Source organism: Vigna unguiculata, chromosome 3 (assembly GCF_037176805.1).
Source record: "Vigna unguiculata cultivar grain cowpea cultivar isolate G323 ecotype 2 chromosome 3, ASM3717680v1, whole genome shotgun sequence".
NCBI lineage: Eukaryota > Viridiplantae > Streptophyta > Magnoliopsida > Fabales > Fabaceae > Vigna > Vigna unguiculata.
In genome coordinates this window covers 33,315,479-33,336,457 of record NC_140794.1, presented here as the reverse complement: position 1 = coordinate 33,336,457, position 20,979 = coordinate 33,315,479, and the positions used below count along the sequence as shown (strand labels likewise).

The window sequence follows — 20,979 nt, the reverse complement described above, 5'->3', positions numbered from 1 at the left end:
GTTTCCATTTTCTCGTTTTAAATAATTTCTCAAATTTCTTGCTTGTTAGCATTCCAAAAATGATAAATCAATCAAACGAGTCGAACCCTGTGGATTCACATCATTTGGTATTCAGAGCCTGGCTATCTAGATTTGGAATAGGAAAGTAAGTTTATTATACAAAGTGTTTAACCGAAGGCAATCCATGTTTTTTTTGCATTCGATTACAGCAGCAAAAACAATGTTGTGAGCCAAAGATTGGTGGAGAAACTCCACTTACTAGCAACCTTTCATCTGGATCAAGCATGCATCAAATTCAGTACATGTCAATGTGTGAAAGAAGTATTATGTGATATTGCTCCCATAGACTCTTGTCATCTTCTTTTGGGATGGGCATGACTTGGTTTTAAAACACTCCATCTTGATGAACGTTCCCTTTAATTGAGGCGTGAGGGACATCAAAAGAAGTAGAAATTTATGACACCGAGACAAGTCAGTAAGGATCAACGTAAGCTGAAGGAGAAAACAGAAAAAGAAAGAATAGAAAAAGAAGTAATACAAACTGCATAAGGAAGGGAAATTAAAGAAAAAGAAAAGGAAGTAGAGAAAGTTTATTCGTCAATGTTTTTTCTTCTACAGTTTGTGATGTCATTTTACAGTAACAAAAGGATAAGCATGTGAATAAAACATACCAACTTCCATGTTTAAAAAGGAATCTTGTTCATAGTGCTTTATTATGCATTTGGTTCGTCGATAAGAAGCAAATGCGTCAAACACAATGCATGGAATTATTTATTGTTACATATCAAGGTTGGGTACTGTTGCCAAGACATGTTATCGACGGATTGCAACCATTGGAAAGTAACAAATATCAAGTTGAATTTGATCTTGGAGGAAGAGAATTAGTTTAAACTTGCGAAAAAATAAAAGTCCTTCACAAGATCATAATAAACTTACATTAAAACTAGTGTCTTAAGATTCAGGACAAATCTTCTCGAACAAGGAGGGTATGATGTGAATTGCATATGGGTCAAATGGAGGATGACTAATGCGCCGTGTTGATGCAGTTTCTTTTTTTTAAATAAGGGCCCAATGCTGTGTAAAATTGGCTGACCAAATTGTGTTTGTGCTTAACCAATTAATGGGCTTTAGTTTTGCTTTATCTTCAAGTTGAAATATGGGTCCATATGCCAACTTAAGAACCAAACTTTGGAAGATCAAGAGGACCTTTGCTCAAAGTTTGTGGATGGCTTTTGGTAGCCTTAGATTCAGTTACAATCAACTATTAAGTAGCAGATCGTTATTAGTTTGAGTGGATCATGAATTAATAGCTTTAAGCAGGATGATATTGAAATTTATGTGTCTTTTGTAATTCTGATGGTTAAAGCTCCTATATAAGTTGAACCATTTTCATCAATGAAGGCAAGCTGAGTTTTATTCAGAAAATAAAGGAGTTTTATCTAATCTATCTTAGTGAGAGTGATTCTCCTAAGTTCTTGAGTGATTCAAGAATCCATGAGTTTAATCAAAGGTCCTTTATCCCTTTGTGTGTTACAACTCTTAGGCTTATCTTCCATTCTTGGAAGTGTGATGTCTATCAATTTCCGTTCCATCTTCTTTTATGTTTCCATTTTCTCGTTTTAAATAATTTCTCAATTTCTTGCTTGTTAGCATTCCAACAATGATAGATCAGTCAATAGAATCAAACCCTGTGGATTCACATAATTTGGTATTCAGACCTGGGTATTATACAAGGTGTTTCACCGAAGGCCATCCATGTTTAGTTGCATTCGATTACGGAAGCGAAAACAATGTTGTGAGCCAAAGCTTGGTGGAGAAACTCCAGTTACCAGCAACCTTTCATCTGGATCAAGCATGGATCAAATTCAGTACATGACAATGCGTGAAAGAAGTATTATGTGATATTGCTCCCATGGACTCTTATCATCTTCTTTTGGGATGGGCATGGCTTCGTTTTAAAACACTCCATCTCGATGAACGTTCCCTTTATTTGAGGCATGAAAGACATCAAAAGAAGTAGAAATTTATGACACCAAGACAAGTTAGTAAGGATCAACGTAGGCTGAAGGAGAAAACAGAAAAAGAAAGAATAGAACAAGAAGTAATATAAACTGCAGAAGGAAGGGAAAATAAAGAAAAAGAAATTGAACTAGAGAAAGTTTATTCGTCAATGTTTTTTCTTCTACAGTTTGTGATTTCATTTTACAGGAACAAAAGGATAAGCATGTGAATGAAACACACCAACTTCTATGTTTAAAAAGGAAGCTTGTTCATAGTGATTTATTATGCATTTGGTCCATCGATAAGAAGCAAATTCGTCAAACACAATGCATGGAATTATTTATTGTTACATATCAAGGTGGGGTACTGTTGCCAAGAAATGTTATCGACGGATTGCAAACATTGGAAAGTAACAAATATCAAGTTGAATTTGATCCTGGAAGAAGAGAATTAGTTTCAACTTGCGAAAAAATAAAAGTCCTTCACAAGATCATAATAAACTTACATTAAAACTAGTGTCTTAAGATTCAGGACAAATCTTCTCGAACAAGGAGGGTATGATGTGAATTGCATATGGGTCAAATGGAGGATGACTAATGCGCCGTGTTGATGCAGTTTCTTTTTTTTAAATAAGGGCCCAATGCTGTGTAAAATTGGCTGACCAAATTGTGTTTGTGCTTAACCAATTAATGGGCTTTAGTTTTGCTTTATCTTCAAGTTGAAATATGGGTCCATATGCCAACTTAAGAACCAAACTTTGGAAGATCAAGAGGACCTTTGCTCAAAGTTTGTGGATGGCTTTTGGTAGCCTTAGATTCAGTTACAATCAACTATTAAGTAGCAGATCGTTATTAGTTTGAGTGGATCATGAATTAATAGCTTTAAGCAGGATGATATTGAAATTTATGTGTCTTTTGTAATTCTGATGGTTAAAGCTCCTATATAAGTTGAACCATTTTCATCAATGAAGGCAAGCTGAGTTTTATTCAGAAAATAAAGGAGTTTTATCTAATCTATCTTAGTGAGAGTGATTCTCCTAAGTTCTTGAGTGATTCAAGAATCCATGAGTTTAATCAAAGGTCCTTTATCCCTTTGTGTGTTACAACTCTTAGGCTTATCTTCCATTCTTGGAAGTGTGATGTCTATCAATTTCCGTTCCATCTTCTTTTATGTTTCCATTTTCTCGTTTTAAATAATTTCTCAATTTCTTGCTTGTTAGCATTCCAACAATGATAGATCAGTCAATAGAATCAAACCCTGTGGATTCACATAATTTGGTATTCAGACCTGGGTATTATACAAGGTGTTTCACCGAAGGCCATCCATGTTTAGTTGCATTCGATTACGGAAGCGAAAACAATGTTGTGAGCCAAAGCTTGGTGGAGAAACTCCAGTTACCAGCAACCTTTCATCTGGATCAAGCATGGATCAAATTCAGTACATGACAATGCGTGAAAGAAGTATTATGTGATATTGCTCCCATGGACTCTTATCATCTTCTTTTGGGATGGGCATGGCTTCGTTTTAAAACACTCCATCTCGATGAACGTTCCCTTTATTTGAGGCATGAAAGACATCAAAAGAAGTAGAAATTTATGACACCAAGACAAGTTAGTAAGGATCAACGTAGGCTGAAGGAGAAAACAGAAAAAGAAAGAATAGAACAAGAAGTAATATAAACTGCAGAAGGAAGGGAAAATAAAGAAAAAGAAATTGAACTAGAGAAAGTTTATTCGTCAATGTTTTTTCTTCTACAGTTTGTGATTTCATTTTACAGGAACAAAAGGATAAGCATGTGAATGAAACACACCAACTTCTATGTTTAAAAAGGAAGCTTGTTCATAGTGATTTATTATGCATTTGGTCCATCGATAAGAAGCAAATTCGTCAAACACAATGCATGGAATTATTTATTGTTACATATCAAGGTGGGGTACTGTTGCCAAGAAATGTTATCGACGGATTGCAAACATTGGAAAGTAACAAATATCAAGTTGAATTTGATCCTGGAAGAAGAGAATTAGTTTCAACTTGCGAAAAAATAAAAGTCCTTCACAAGATCATAATAAACTTACATTAAAACTAGTGTCTTAAGATTCAGGACAAATCTTCTCGAACAAGGAGGGTATGATGTGAATTGCATATGGGTCAAATGGAGGATGACTAATGCGCCGTGTTGATGCAGTTTCTTTTTTTTAAATAAGGGCCCAATGCTGTGTAAAATTGGCTGACCAAATTGTGTTTGTGCTTAACCAATTAATGGGCTTTAGTTTTGCTTTATCTTCAAGTTGAAATATGGGTCCATATGCCAACTTAAGAACCAAACTTTGGAAGATCAAGAGGACCTTTGCTCAAAGTTTGTGGATGGCTTTTGGTAGCCTTAGATTCAGTTACAATCAACTATTAAGTAGCAGATCGTTATTAGTTTGAGTGGATCATGAATTAATAGCTTTAAGCAGGATGATATTGAAATTTATGTGTCTTTTGTAATTCTGATGGTTAAAGCTCCTATATAAGTTGAACCATTTTCATCAATGAAGGCAAGCTGAGTTTTATTCAGAAAATAAAGGAGTTTTATCTAATCTATCTTAGTGAGAGTGATTCTCCTAAGTTCTTGAGTGATTCAAGAATCCATGAGTTTAATCAAAGGTCCTTTATCCCTTTGTGTGTTACAACTCTTAGGCTTATCTTCCATTCTTGGAAGTGTGATGTCTATCAATTTCCGTTCCATCTTCTTTTATGTTTCCATTTTCTCGTTTTAAATAATTTCTCAATTTCTTGCTTGTTAGCATTCCAACAATGATAGATCAGTCAATAGAATCAAACCCTGTGGATTCACATAATTTGGTATTCAGACCTGGGTATTATACAAGGTGTTTCACCGAAGGCCATCCATGTTTAGTTGCATTCGATTACGGAAGCGAAAACAATGTTGTGAGCCAAAGCTTGGTGGAGAAACTCCAGTTACCAGCAACCTTTCATCTGGATCAAGCATGGATCAAATTCAGTACATGACAATGCGTGAAAGAAGTATTATGTGATATTGCTCCCATGGACTCTTATCATCTTCTTTTGGGATGGGCATGGCTTCGTTTTAAAACACTCCATCTCGATGAACGTTCCCTTTATTTGAGGCATGAAAGACATCAAAAGAAGTAGAAATTTATGACACCAAGACAAGTTAGTAAGGATCAACGTAGGCTGAAGGAGAAAACAGAAAAAGAAAGAATAGAACAAGAAGTAATATAAACTGCAGAAGGAAGGGAAAATAAAGAAAAAGAAATTGAACTAGAGAAAGTTTATTCGTCAATGTTTTTTCTTCTACAGTTTGTGATTTCATTTTACAGGAACAAAAGGATAAGCATGTGAATGAAACACACCAACTTCTATGTTTAAAAAGGAAGCTTGTTCATAGTGATTTATTATGCATTTGGTCCATCGATAAGAAGCAAATTCGTCAAACACAATGCATGGAATTATTTATTGTTACATATCAAGGTGGGGTACTGTTGCCAAGAAATGTTATCGACGGATTGCAAACATTGGAAAGTAACAAATATCAAGTTGAATTTGATCCTGGAAGAAGAGAATTAGTTTCAACTTGTGAAAAAATAAAAGTCCTTCAGAAGATCATAATAAACTTACATTAAAACTAGTGTCTTTAGATTCGGGACAAATCTTCTCGAAGAAGGAAGGTATGATGTGAATTGCATATGGGTCAAATGGAGGATGACTAATGCGCCGTGTTGATGCAATTTCTTTTATTTAAATAAGGGCCCAATGCTTTGTAAAATTGGCTGACCAAATTGTGTTTGTGCTTAACGAATTAATGGGCTTTAGTTTTGCTTTATCTTCAGTTGAAATAAGGGTCTGTATGCCAACTTAAGGACCAACCTTTGGAAGATCAGGAGGACCTTTGCTCAAAGTGTGTGGATGACTTTTGGTAGCCTTAAATTCAGTTACAATAAACCATTAAGTAGCGGATCGTTATTAGGTTGAGTGGATCATTAATTAATAGCTTTAAGCGGGATGATAGTGAAATTTATGTGTCTTTTGTAATTCTGATGGTTAAAGCTCCTATATAAGTTGAACCATTTTCATCAATGAAGGCAAGCTGAGTTTTATTCAGAAAATAAAGGAGTTTTATCTAATCTATCTTAGTGAGAGTGATTCTCCTAAGTTCTTGAGTGATTCAAGAATCCATGAGTTTAATCAAAGGTCCTTTATCCCTTTGTGTGTTACAACTCTTAGGCTTATCTTCCATTCTTGGAAGTGTGATGTCTATCAATTTCCGTTCCATCTTCTTTTATGTTTCCATTTTCTCGTTTTAAATAATTTCTCAATTTCTTGCTTGTTAGCATTCCAACAATGATTGATCAGTCAATAGAATCAAACCCTGTGGATTCACATAATTTGGTATTCAGACCTGGGTATTATACAAGGTGTTTCACCGAAGGCCATCCATGTTTAGTTGCATTCGATTACGGAAGCGAAAACAATGTTGTGAGCCAAAGCTTGGTGGAGAAACTCCAGTTACCAGCAACCTTTCATCTGGATCAAGCATGGATCAAATTCAGTACATGACAATGCGTGAAAGAAGTATTATGTGATATTGCTCCCATGGACTCTTATCATCTTCTTTTGGGATGGGCATGGCTTCGTTTTAAAACATTCCATCTCGATGAACGTTCCCTTTATTTGAGGCATGAAAGACATCAAAAGAAGTAGAAATTTATGACACCAAGACAAGTTAGTAAGGATCAACGTAGGCTGAAGGAGAAAACAGAAAAAGAAAGAATAGAACAAGAAGTAATATAAACTGCAGAAGGAAGGGAAAATAAAGAAAAAGAAATTGAACTAGAGAAAGTTTATTCGTCAATATTTTTTCTTCTACAGTTTGTGATTTCATTTTACAAGAACAAAAGGATAAGCATGTGAATGAAACACACCAACTTCTATGTTTAAAAAGGAAGCTTGTTCATAGTGATTTATTATGCATTTGGTCCATCGATAAGAAGCAAATTCGTCAAACACAATGCATGGAATTATTTATTGTTACATATCAAGGTGGGGTACTGTTGCCAAGAAATGTTATCGACGGATTGCAAGCATTGGAAAGTAACAAATATCAAGTTGAATTTGATCCTGGAAGAAGAGAATTAGTTTCAACTTGTGAAAAAATAAAAGTCCTTCAGAAGATCATAATAAACTTACATTAAAACTAGTGTCTTAAGATTCGGGACAAATCTTCTCGAAGAAGGAGGGTATGATGTGAATTGCATATGGGTCAAATGGAGGATGACTAATGCGCCGTGTTGATGCAATTTCTTTTATTTAAATAAGGGCCCAATGCTTTGTAAAATTGGCTGACCAAATTGTGTTTGTGCTTAACGAATTAATGGGCTTTAGTTTTGCTTTATCTTCAGTTGAAATAAGGGTCTGTATGCCAACTTAAGGACCAACCTTTGGAAGATCAGGAGGACCTTTGCTCAAAGTGTGTGGATGACTTTTGGTAGCCTTAAATTCAGTTACAATAAACCATTAAGTAGCGGATCGTTATTAGGTTGAGTGGATCATTAATTAATAGCTTTAAGCGGGATGATAGTGAAATTTATGTGTCTTTTGTAATTCTGATGGTTAAAGCTCCTATATAAGTTGAACCATTTTCATCAATAAAGGCAAGCTGAGTTTTATTCAGAAAATAAAGGAGTTTTATCTAATCTATCTTAGTGAGAGTGATTCTCCTAAGTTCTTGAGTGATTCAAGAATCCATGAGTTTAATCAAAGGTCCTTTATCCCTTTGTGTGTTACAACTCTTAGGCTTATCTTCCATTCTCGGAAGTGTGATGTCTATCAATTTCCGTTCCATCTTCTTTTATGTTTCCATTTTCTCGTTTTAAATAATTTCTCAAATTTCTTGGTTGTTAGCATTCGAACAATGATAGATCAGTCAAACGAATCGAACCCTGTGGATTCACATCATTCGGTATTTAGAGCCTGGGTATTATACAAGGTGTTTCACCGAAGGCCATCCATGTTTAGTTGCATTCGATTACGGAAGCGAAAACAATGTTGTGAGCCAAGCTTGGTGGAGAAACTCCAGTTACCAGCAACCTTTCATCTGGATCAAGCATAGATCAAATTCAGTACATGACAATGCGTGAAAGAAGTATTATGTGATATTGCTCCCATGGACTCTTGTCATCTTCTTTTGGGATGGGCATGGCTTCGTTTTAAAACACTCCATCTTGATGAACGTTCCCTTTATTTGAGGCATGGGAGACATCAAAAGAAGTAGAAATTTATGACACCGAGACAAGTCAGTAAGGATCAACGTAGGCTGAAGGAGAAAACAGAAAAAGAAAGAATAGAACAAGAAGTAATATAAACTGCAGAAGGAAGGGAAAATAAAGAAAAAGAAATGGAACTAGAGAAAGTATATTCGTCAATGTTTTTCCTTGTACAGTTTGTGATGTCATCTTACAGGAACAAAAGGATAAGCATGTGAATGAAACACACCAACTTCCATGTTTAAAAAGGAAGGTTGTCCATAGTGCTTTATTATGCATTTGGTCTGTCGATAAGAAGCAATGGAATTATTTATTGTTACAGATCAAGGTGGGGTACTGTTGCCGAGAAATGTTATCGACGGATTGCAACCATTGTAAAGTAACAAATATCAAGTTGAATTTGATCCTGGAAGAAGAGAATCAGTTTCAACTTGTGAAAAAATAAAAGTCCTTCAGAAGATCATAATAAACTTACATTAAAACTAGTGTCTTAAGATTCGGGACAAATCTTCTCGAAGAAGGAGGGTATGATGTGAATTGCATATGGGTCAAATGGAGGATGACTAATGCGCCGTGTTGATACAGTTTGTTTTATTTAAATAAGTGCCAAATGCTTTGTAAAATTGGCTGACCAAATTGTGTTTGTGCTTAACCAATTAATGGGCTTTAGTTTTGCTTTATGTTTTGTTGAAATAAGGGTCTGTATGCCAACTTCAGAACCAACCTTTGGAAGATCAGGAGGACCCTTGCTCAAAGTTTGTGGATGACTTTTGGTAGCCTTAAATTCAGTTACAATCAACCATTAAGTAGCGGATCGTTATTAGCTTGAGTGAATCATTAATTAATTACTTTAAGCGGGATGATATTGAAATTTATGTGTCTTTTGTAATTCTGATGATTAAAGCTCCTATATAAGTTGAACCATTTTCATCAATGAAGGCAAGCTGAGTTTTATTCAGAAAATAAACGAGTTTTATCGCATCTATCTTAGTGAGAGTGATTCTCCTAAGTTCTTGAGTGATTCAAGAATCCATGAGTTTAATCAAAGGTCCTTTATCCCTTTGTGTGTTTCAACTCTTAGGCTTATCTTCCATTCTTGTAAGTGTGATGTCTATCAATTTCCGTTCCATCTTCTTTTATGTTTCAATTTTCTCGTTTTAAATAATTTCTCAAATTTCTTGCTTGCTAGCAATCCAACAATAATAGATCAATCAAACGAATCGAACCCTGTGGATTCACATCATTCGGTATTCAGAGCCTGGCAATCTAGATTTGGAATAGGAAAGGAAGTTTATTATACAAAGTGTTTCACCGAAGCCCATCCATGTTTAGTTGCATTCGATTACCGAAGCGAAAACAATGTTGTGAGCCATAGATTGGTGGAGAAACTCCAGTTACCAGCAACCTTTCATCTGGATCAAGCATGGATCAAATTCAGTACATGACAATGCGTGAAAGAAGTATTATGTGATATTGCTCCCATGGACTCTTGTCATCTTCTTTTGGGATAGGCATGGTTTCGTTTTAAAACACTCCATCTTGATGAACGTTCCCTTTATTTGAGGCATGAGGGACATCAAAAGAAGTAGAAATTTATGACACCAAGACAAGTCAGTAAGGATCAACGTAGGCTGAAGGAGAAAATAGAAAAAGAAAGAATAGAACAAGAAGTAATATAAACTGCAGAAGGAAGGGAAAATAAAGAAAAAGAAATGGAACTAGAGAAAGTTTATTCGTCAATGTTTTTTCTTCTACAGTTTGTGATGTGATTTGACAGGAACAAAAGGATAAGCATGTGAATGAAACACACCAACGACCATGTTTAAAAAGGAAGCTTTTTCATAGTGCTTTATTATGCATTTGGTCCGACGATAAGAAGCAAATTCGTCAAACACAATGCATGGAATTATTTATTGTTACATATCAAGGTGGGGTACTGGTGCCCAGATATATTATCGACGGATTGCAACCATTGGAAAGTAACAAATATCAAGTTGAATTTGATCCTGGAAGAAGAGAATTAGTTTCAACTTGTGAAAAATTAAAAGTCCTTCACGAGATCATAATAAACTTACATTAAAACTAGTGTCTTAAGATTCGGAACAAATCTTCTCGAAGAAGGAGGGTATGATGTGAATTGCATATGGATCAAATGGAGGATGAGTAATGCGCCGTGTTGATGCAGTTTCTTTTATTTAAATAAGGGCCCAATGCTTTGTAAAATTGGCTGACCAAATTGTGTTTGTGCTTAACCAATTAATGGGCTTTAGTTTTGCTTTATCTTCAGTTGAAATAAGGGTCTGTATGCCAACTTAAGAACCAACCATTGGAAGATCAGGAGGACCTTTGCTCAAAGTTTGTGGATGACTTTTGGTAGCCTTAAATTCAGTTACAATCAACCATTAAGTAGCGGATCGTTATTAGCTTGAGTGGATCATTAATTAATCGCTTTAAGCGGGATGATATTGAAATTTATGTGTCTTTTGTAATTCTAATGGTTAAAGCTCCTATATAAGTTGAACCATTTTCATCAATGCAGGCAAGCTGAGTTTTATTCAGAAAATAAACGAGTTTTATCGCATCTATCTTAGTGAGAGTTATTCTCCTAAGTTCTTGAGTGATTCAAGAATCCATGAGTTTAATCAAAGGTCCTTTATCCCTTTGTGTGTTTCAACTCTTAGGCTTATCTTCCATTCTTGTAAGTGTGATGTCTATCAATTTCCGTTCCATCTTCTTTTATGTTTCCATTTTCTCGTTTTAAATAATTTCTCAAATTTCTTGCTTGCTAGCATTCCAACAATAATAGATCAATCAAACGAATCGAACCCTGCGGATTCACATCATTCGGTATTCGAGCCTGGCTATCTAGATTTGGAATAGGAAAGGAAGTTTATTATACAAAGTGTTTCACCGAAGCCCATCCATGTTTAGTTGCATTCGATTACCGAAGCGAAAACAATGTTGTGAGCCATAGATTGGTGGAGAAACTCCAGTTACCAGCAACCTTTCATCTGGATTAAGCATGGATCAAATTCAGTACATGACAATGTGTGAAAGAAGTGTTATGTGATATTGCTCCCATGGACTCTTGTCATCTTCTTTTGGGATGGGCATGGCTTCGTTTTAAAACACTCTATCTTGATGAACGTTCCCTTTATTTGAGGCATGAGGGACATCAAAAGAAGTAGAAATTTATGACACCAAGACAAGTCAGTAAGGATCAACGTAGGCTGAAGGAGAAAACAGAAAAAGAAATAATAGAACAAGAAGTAATATAAACTGCAGAAGGAAGGGAAAATAAAGAAAAAGAAATGGAACTAGAGAAAGTTTATTCGTCAATGTTTTTTCTTCTACATTTTGTGGTGTCATTTTACAGGAAGAAAAGGATAAGCATGTGAATGAAACACAACAACGACCATGTTTAAAAAGGAAGCTTGTTCGTAGTGCTTTATTAAGCATTTGGTCCGTCGATAAGAAGCAAATTCCTCAAACACAATGCATGGAATTATTTATTGTTACATATCAAGGTGGGGTACTCTTGCCCAGAAATATTATCGACGGATTGCAACCATTGGAAAGTAACAAATATCAAGTTGAATTGGATCCTGGAAGAAGAGAATTAGTTTCAACTTGTGAAAAAATAAAAGTCCTTCACGAGATCATAATAAACATACATTAAAACTAGTGTCTTAAGATTCGGAACAAATCTTCTCGAAGAAGGAGTGTATGATATGAATTGCATATGGGTCAAATGGAGGATGACTAATGCGCCGTGTTGATGCAGTTTCTTTTATTTAAATAAGGGCCCAATGCTTTGTAAAATTGGCTGACCAAATTGTGTTTGTGCTTAACCAATTAATGGGCTTTAGTTTTGCTTTATCTTCAGTTGAAATAAGGGTCTGTATGCCAACTTCAAAACCAACCTTTGGAAGATCAGGAGGACCTTTGCTCAAAGTTTGTGGATGACTTTTGGTAGCCTTAAATTCAGTTACAATCAACCATTAAGTAGCGGATCGTTATTAGATTGAGTGGATCATTAATTAATTGCTTTAAGCAGGATCATATTGAAATTTATGTGTCTTTTTTAATTCTGATGGTTAAAGCTCCTATATAAGTTGAACCATTTTCATCAATGAAGGCAAGCTGAGTTTTATTCAGAAAATAAACGAGTTTTATCGCATCTATCTTAGTGAGAGTGATTCTCCTAAGTTCTTGAGTGATTCAAGAATCCATGAGTTTAATCAAAGGTCCTTTATCCCTTTGTGTGTTTCAACTCTTAGGCTTATCTTCTATTCTTGTAAGTGTGATGTCTATCAATTTCCGTTCCATCTTCTTTTATGTTTCCATTTTCTCGTTTTAAATAATTTCTCAAATTTCTTGCTTGCTAGCATTCCAACAATAATAGATCAATCAAACGAATCGAACCCTGCGGATTCACATCATTCGGTATTCGAGCCTGGCTATCTAGATTTGGAATAGGAAAGGAAGTTTATTATACAAAGTGTTTCACCGAAGCTCATCCATGTTTAGTTGCATTCGATTACCGAAGCGAAAACAATGTTGTGAGCCATAGATTGGTGGAGAAACTCCAGTTACCAGCAACCTTTCATCTGGATTAAGCATGGATCAAATTCAGTACATGACAATGTGTGAAAGAAGTGTTATGTGATATTGCTCCGATGGACTCTTGTCATCTTCTTTTGGGATGGGCATGGTTTCGTTTTAAAACACTCCATCTTGATGAACGTTCCCTTTATTTGAGGCATGAGGGACATCAAAAGAAGTAGAAATTTATGACACCAAGACAAGTCAGTAAGGATCAACGTAGGCTGAAGGAGAAAACAGAAAAAGAAATAATAGAACAAGAAGTAATATAAACTGCAGAAGGAAGGCAAAATAATGAAAAAGAAATGGAACTAGAGAAACTTTATTCGTCAATGTTTTTTCTTCTACAGTTTGTGATGTCATTTTACAGGAAGAAAAGGATAAGCATGTGAATGAAACACAACAACGACCATGTTTAAAAAGGAAGCTTGTTCGTAGTGCTTTATTATCCATTTGGTCCGTCGATAAGAAGCAAATTCCTCAAACACAATGCATGGAATTATTTATTGTTACATATCAAGGTGGGGTACTCTTGCCCAGAAATATTATCGACGGATTGCAACCATTGGAAAGTAACAAATATCAAGTTGAATTGGATCCTGGAAGAAGAGAATTAGTTTCAACTTGTGAAAAAATAAAAGTCCTTCACGAGATCATAATAAACATACATTAAAACTAGTGTCTTAAGATTCGGAATAAATCTTCTCGAAGAAGGAGTGTATGATATGAATTGCATATGGGTCAAATGGAGGATGACTAATGCGCCGTGTTGATGCAGTTTCTTTTATTTAAATAAGGGCCCAATGCTTTGTAAAATTGGCTGACCAAATTGTGTTTGTGCTTAACCAATTAATGGGCTTTAGTTTTGCTTTATCTTCAGTTGAAATAAGGGTCTGTATGCCAACTTCAAAACCAACCTTTGGAAGATCAGGAGGACCTTTGCTCAAAGTTTGTGGATGACTTTTGGTAGCCTTAAATTCAGTTACAATCAACCATTAAGTAGCGGATCATTATTAGCTTGAGTGGCTCATTAATTAATCGCTTTAAGCGGGATGATATTGAAATTTATGTGTCTTTTGTAATTCTGATGGTTAAAGCTCCTATATAAGTTGAACCATTTTCATCAATGAAGGCAAGCTGAGTTTTATTCAGAAAATAAACGAGTTTTATCGCATCTATCTTAGTGAGAGTGATTCTCCTAAGTTCTTGAGTGATTCAAGAATCCATGAGTTTAATCAAAGGTCCTTTATCCCTTTGTGTGTTTCAACTCTTAGCCTTATCTTCTATTCTTGGAAGTGTGATGTCTATCAATTTCCGTTCCATCTGTTTTTATGTTTCCATTTTCTCGTTTTAAATAATTTCTCAAATTTCTTGCTTGCTAGCATTCCAACAATAATAGATCAATCAAACGAATCGAACCCTGTGGATTCACAACATTCGGTATTCAGAGCCTGGTTATCTAGATTCGGAATAGGAAAGGAAGTTTATTATACAAAGTATTTCACCGAAGGCCATCCATGTTGAGTTGCATTCGATTACCGAAGCGAAAATAATGTTGTGAGCCATAGATTGGTGGAGAAACTCCAGTTACCAGCAACCTTTCATCTGGATCAAGCATGCATCAAATTCAGTACATGACAATGTGTGAAAGAAGTATTATGTGATATTGCTCCTATGGACTCTTGTCATCTTCTTTTGGGATGGGCATGGCTTCGTTTTAAAACACTCCATCTTGATAAACGTTCCCTTTATTTGAGGCATGAGGGACATCAAAAGAAGTACAAATTTATGACACCAAGACAAGTCAGTAAGGATCAACGTAGGCTGAAGGAGAAAACAGAAGAAGAAAGAATAGAACAAGAAGTAATATAAACTGTAGAAGGAAGGGAAAATAAAGAAAAAGAAATGGAACTAGAGAAAGTTTATTCGTCAATGTTTTTTCTTCTACAGTTTGTGATGTCATTTTACAGGAACAAAAGGATAAGCATGTGAATGAAACACACTAACTTCCATGTTTAAAAAGGAAGCTTGTTCATAGTGCTTTATTATGCATTTGGTCCGTCGATAAGAAGCAAATTTGTCAAACACAATGCATGGAATTACTTATTGTTACATATCATGGTGCAGTACTGTTGCCAAGAAATGTGATCGACGGATTGCAACCATTGGAAAGTAACAAATATCAAGTTCAATTTGATCCTGGAAAAAGAGAATTAGTTTCAACTTGTGAAAAAATAAAAGTCCTTCAAAAGATCATAATAAACTTATATTAAAACTAGTGTCTTAAGATTCGGGACAAATCTTCTCGAAGAAGGAGGGTATGATGTGAATTGCATATGGGTCAAATGGAGGATGACTAATGCGCCGTGTTGATGCAGCTTCTTTTATTTAAATAAGGGCCCAATGCTTTGTAAAATTGGCTGACCAAATTGTGTTTGTGCTTAACCAATTAATGGGCTTTAGTTTTTCTTTATCTTCAGTTGAAATAAGGGTCTGTATGCCAACTTAAGAACCAACCTTTGGAAGATCAGGAGGACCTTTGCTCAAAGTTTGTGGATGACTTTTGGTAGCCTTAAATTCAGTTACAATCAACCATTAACTAGCGGATCGCTATTAGTTTGAGTGGGTTATTAATTAATCGCTTTAAGCGGGATGATATTGAAATTTATGTGTCTTTTGTAATTCTGATGGTTAAAGCTCCTATATAAGTTGAACCATTTTCATCAATGAAGGCAAGCTGAGTTTTATTCAGAAAATAAACGAGTTTTATCTCATCTATCTTAGTGAGAGTGATTCTCCTAAGTTCTTGAGTGATTCAAGAATCCATGAGTTTAATCAAAGGTCCTTTATCCCTTTGTGTGTTTCAACTCTTAGCCTTATCTTCTATTCTTGGAAGTGTGATGTCTATCAATTTCCGTTCCATCTGTTTTTATGTTTCCATTTTCTCGTTTTAAATAATTTCTCAAATTTCTTGCTTGCTAGCATTCCAACAATAATAGATCAATCAAACGAATCGAACCCTGTGGATTCACAACATTCGGTATTCAGAGCCTGGCTATCTAGATTTGGAATAGGAAAGGAAGTTTATTATACAAAGTGTTTAACCGAAGGCCATCCATGTTTGAGTTGCATTCGATTACCGAAGCGGAAACAATGTTGTGAGCCAAAGATTGGTGGAGAAACTCCAGTTACCAGCAACCTTTCATTTGGATCAAGCATGCATCAAATTCAGTACATGGTAATGCGTGAAAGAAGTATTATGTGATATTGCTCCCATGGACTCTTGTCATCTTCTTTTGGGATGGGCATGGCTTCATTTTAAAACACTACATCTTGATAAACGTTCCCTTTATTTGAGGCATGAGGGACATCAAAAGAAGTACAAATTTATGACACCAAGACAAGTCAGTAAGGATCAACGTAGGCTTAAGGAGAAAACAGAAGAAGAAAGAATAGAACAAGAAGTAATATAAACTGCAGAAGGAAGGGAAAGTAAAGAAAAAGAAATGGAACTAGAGAAAGTTTATTCGTCAATGTTTTTTCTTCTACAGTTTGTGATGTCATTTTACAGGAACAAAAGGATAAGCATGTGAATGAAACACACCAACTTCCATCTTTAAAAAGGAAGCTTGTTCATAGTGCTTTATTATGCATTTGGTCCGTCGATAAGAAGCAAATTTGTCAAACACAATGCATGGAATTACTTATTGTTACATATCATGGTGCAGTACTATTGCCAAGAAATGTGATCGACGGATTGCAACCATTGGAAAGTAACAAATATCAAGTTCAATTTGATCCTGGAAGAAGAGAATTAGTTTCAACTTGTGAAAAAATAAAAGTCCTTCAGAAGATCATAATAAACTTATATTAAAACTAGTGTCTTAAGATTCGGGACAAATCTTCTCGAAGAAGGAGGGTATGATGTGAATTGTATATGGGTCAAATGGAGGATGACTAATGCGCCGTGTTGATGCAGCTTCTTTTATTTAAATAAGGGCCCAATGCTTTGTAAAATTGGCTGACACTACAAAAAATCATGTATATAACGATGGTTTTAATATGACGGTTAATTAAAACTGTCACTTTTCGCAGTATAATACGTCAGTTTGGTAACAGCCGTAATGTAAATGTGTAATATGGCGTTTCTAACCACCATCTTTTAGATTGTCATATTATTATTTCAAATTGTGTCATTTTGAAATGTCACTTTATATAAAATATTATTTTTATAATTTTATGAAATTATTTTCTATCTCACTTTTTTCTCGATGCCTCCTTTTTTTTTGGTAAAATTTTGTTCCCTCTCTTTTTTATTTCATTTTCCCACTCAACAAATATTTTCTTCTTTTTTTTGGTAAAATTTTCTTCTCTCGCTGACACCCAACAAATCACTTCACTCTCACTCTCTCTGCGTTCATCACTAAGCTCTCGTCTCTCTGCGTCAAACCAAACTCGCATCCTTCTCTGCGTCTCATTCGCGTCTCTCCTTTCTCCTTTCTCCTTCAGGTCGCCCTAAATCAGTCACCTCTCCGTCACTCACCTCTCCGTCACTCACCTCTCCGTTCACTCACCTCTCCATTTCGCCTTTTTCTCCATTTCGCCTGTTTCTCCTTTCTCCTTTCTCCTTCATTTCACCTCTTCGTTTCAGCTCGTTCTCTTTTCTCCTTCCTTCTCGATCAGTCCACGATTGCCTCCGTTCTTATTTGCTCATTGGGTTCTTCAACCTCGTTCTGAAGGAGAAAGGTTTGATTGCTCGCATTTGCGCCTCAGTCCACTCGTTTTCTGTTTCTGGTATGATATTCATCAAATTTGTGTTGCCTTTTTGAATTGAATCTTGCCAATTTTTGACTTGAGTGGCCAATTGTAGGATTAGGGTTCGCGCGGTGGACAACGGTAGTTCGACATCGAAGGGTGAGGAACTCGCACCTGTTGTCTCCACCACACTGAAGCTCGAATTTCAGTTCCGGTTTGGCCTCTGAATTTCACTTCCAGTATTTTTTTTCTTTTTTTTTGTTGGGTGCTGGTTTTCTGCTTGATTTATGGTATTGCAGCTAACGTTTTGTGCTTGGTTTTTTGGGAATAACTTAATATGCTATTGCAGCTATACTGATACTCATTTGTTTGATTTTGTCTTCAATCAATGTTGACACATGGCTTACCAAATGTTCCATTTCTAAATTTAATCATTGCATGAAAGGGTTTATCTGCAATGTTAATTGGTGGCATTCTGTAATTATCATCAATCAGTTTTGACTTGTGTGGCTTCTATTACTATATTATTCCTTTTATCTTTAAAGCCATTCTGTTTGTGGTATATGGTATATATGGTATTTAAAGCCATTCCTATATCGGAAAACCTGCTGCATCATCTTTTTCAACCTTTTTCACTCTCTATTCTGCTTCTGGTATATGGTATTTAGATGGCTATACCAAAATCATCTTTTTTCATCTGTTTCAAATGTTAATCGTTTTTTGGTTAAATTGAGTTGAATTTGACCTAATCAAGTGAAGATTGTCATTCCAATTACTTATGTTTGGCCACTTGCGCAAACTTCTTTTTATAGGCTAAGTGATGACTAGCCTCTCCTATGACATTGTGAAGCACGTTTTAGTGGATGGGATCATTGCCAAATCTCAATCACTTTCAACTTTATTCTAAACCATTTCAAACACAATCATGCTGTCAATAAGGGTGTGTGTGCTTGACTGAGAAATAAAATAACAAGTTTCTTAGATCTATGCATGGAGCTTTGAATGACGAGGCTATGGAGATTGGGGTAACTTTACTCATATCATTAACTTGTTAAAATATGGATTATTAGATGACTGAATTTGGATGCTTTTCTGTTAATTAAGTTATGACAGCATGCTTTTCTTGAATCCATGAATTGATTTTGGGTTGTGCTGGATACATCTGAAATATTTCTGATTTTGGGCTGTGCTATGGATACATCTGAAATATTCTACAGATGTTCAATATTTGATTTTGTGTTGTGCTGGATTAATCCATGTATTGATTTCATAATGGCACATCTGCAGCATTCAGGACCATCTTTGCATTGTGATTTTTCTATTGTAAAACTCTGCATTTTTCTGCTGTAAAACTCTGCATCAGTTTTTGTCTGCAGTAACCGCATCTGCCTGAGTTCTTTCAGCATATTCTTTTCCTATCCTCATTGCATGATGCATTTACATTACATCTGAAATATCTCTGCTTTGGTGGGAAGAGGAATGAACTGAAATTCAAAGAGATGAACAAATAGAAGCAAAAACTAAGTCTAGACCAAGCAAAAACGAATTTTCAAGTTTCCTCAGGCCATCTTTTGGATCTGCAAAAGGAAAATCAGTACATAAATATGTTAAAAGTCATGAATTGAATTATGTTTGATGTTACTGAATTGCATTGTTTTTCTACTATCACAGATTGGTTTTATTAGCATCATTTAGGTTTCATGCAAGTTCTGCTTTTAAACTCATTTTGCATTTAGTTTTAACATGCTCATTACTGTCTCTTGGTTGCATTTAGGTTGCATTTAGTTCAAAGGCATAGTGTCTCTCAGGACATTTGCCCCATCACATTTTGAGAATGGGTTGTGGAAACAGGGTGGGAACTGCGTTAGAACTAGGCCATTTAGGAGCAATGAGACACAATTAGAGGGTCTTGATTTGGAGTGTTATATGATTCAGTTGTAGTTTAGCATGCTCATGGTCTCTAATATTCATATTGCATTGAGAATATTAATTAGTGTAGATTGATACTCTAATTGAGAAGTAAGCAACGTGTCTGATTTGTTACTGTAAACCCACTACAAAGCATACTTAATTAAAGACATTATTCCTTTAATAAATTTGTTACACACTTTTATCTTTTTCTTAATCAAACATCAAACATCTCGACAAATTAAGTATTTATATCTCACTTCATCATTTTCTTCAATCTTCATGAAATACTAGGATCTGTAGTTCATGTTTTATCCCATTTTGAGTTAATGTTGTGTTGGAGATAGAATAAATTGGAAACTGAAAATTGATGAATTAAAGTTGAATTATTATTCCTATTTTTATGCAGGAAAAAATTGATGAATTGATGTTGAAAAATCCGGAAACTGCATCTGAAATATCTCCAAATGATCCTATTGGTGTCATATTTGGAAAAGAGCATCCAGGTCGGGTTAGAGGACTTTCATATGGCGCGTGTCCTACTCTTGCTTTTCAGCAATCAACTACAAGAATAAGAGGAATCAACTTTGCTTCACCTGATGCAGCTTCACCACATGACAAAGATAAGTTTGTGAAGATTGAAAATGAACTTGCAACTGTCAAGAACCAAGTGCAAGCACTGCTTGCCTATATTGCTTCTAAAGAAGATGTTCCAGAAGATGTTGCTGCAATGGTTGCTGGTTTGGTATGTCCATCTATTAATGAGTTATAATTTACATTAGTAAATTACTTAAACTTATTGTGTGGATCTCATAATTTATTTCAGTTTCCCTTACTCATATATACTATATTATTTCTTCATTGCAGGCACCAGATATTGAAAGTGGTGTGCCATCTTCGCATGAAATACTAGGATCAAGTGGTGGGAGCAAAACACCTTAGACTTAGGACTTTTAATGTAGTCTTTTTTTCTTAGATGCTTGAATATTTTGGTAATCTTAATGTTGTCTTTTTATTTTTCCAAATGCTTGAATTGGTACTTTTGATGTAGTTATGTTATATTGACAATGAATCAATTTAGTTTATCAATTTCTAATTGATAGTGTTATAATTTTTTATATATTTTAAATTATCATGAAAAAATAATTTTATCGAATTCTGAAAGTATAAGAAATATTAAAAAAGAATAAATAATTAAATATTAAAATTACGTCATTTGATACATTTGATAATGACGTAATTAATCTCAGAATAAATTGTAATTAATTAAACGGGTGACATTTAAAAATGTCATAATATAATGATAATAGTGTCAGTTTAAAGCGTCGTTTTTCACATTATATTTGTCATCCAGTAAAAATATTACGTCAGCTTTAACTAACGCTTTTTGCGTCTTTAAACCGCCACTTAATACGTTATA

General features: G+C 35.1%; 1 protein-coding gene across 4 annotated transcripts; it reads left to right on the top strand.

Annotated features, from left to right (window-relative positions):
- Window positions 1-17,252: 17,252 nt before the first annotated feature.
- LOC146887751 (uncharacterized) lies at window positions 17,253-20,655 on the top strand. 4 transcript variants are annotated; one of them, XM_085670967.1, is made up of 5 exons: window positions 17,253-17,690; window positions 17,773-17,865; window positions 18,464-18,676; window positions 19,969-20,304; window positions 20,427-20,655. In XM_085670967.1, the coding sequence occupies exons 3-5, from the start codon at window positions 18,638-18,640 to the stop codon at window positions 20,499-20,501; spliced, it is 450 nt and encodes a 149-aa protein (XP_085527093.1). In that variant the 5' UTR covers window positions 17,253-17,690; window positions 17,773-17,865; window positions 18,464-18,637; the 3' UTR covers window positions 20,502-20,655. The 4 variants fall into 4 exon arrangements, with proteins under 4 accessions (XP_085527093.1, XP_085527092.1, XP_085527095.1 ...); XM_085670966.1 differs by having other exon boundaries at window positions 17,767-17,865; XM_085670969.1 differs by lacking the exon at window positions 18,464-18,676 and having other exon boundaries at window positions 17,255-17,690.
- Window positions 20,656-20,979: the final 324 nt, after the last annotated feature.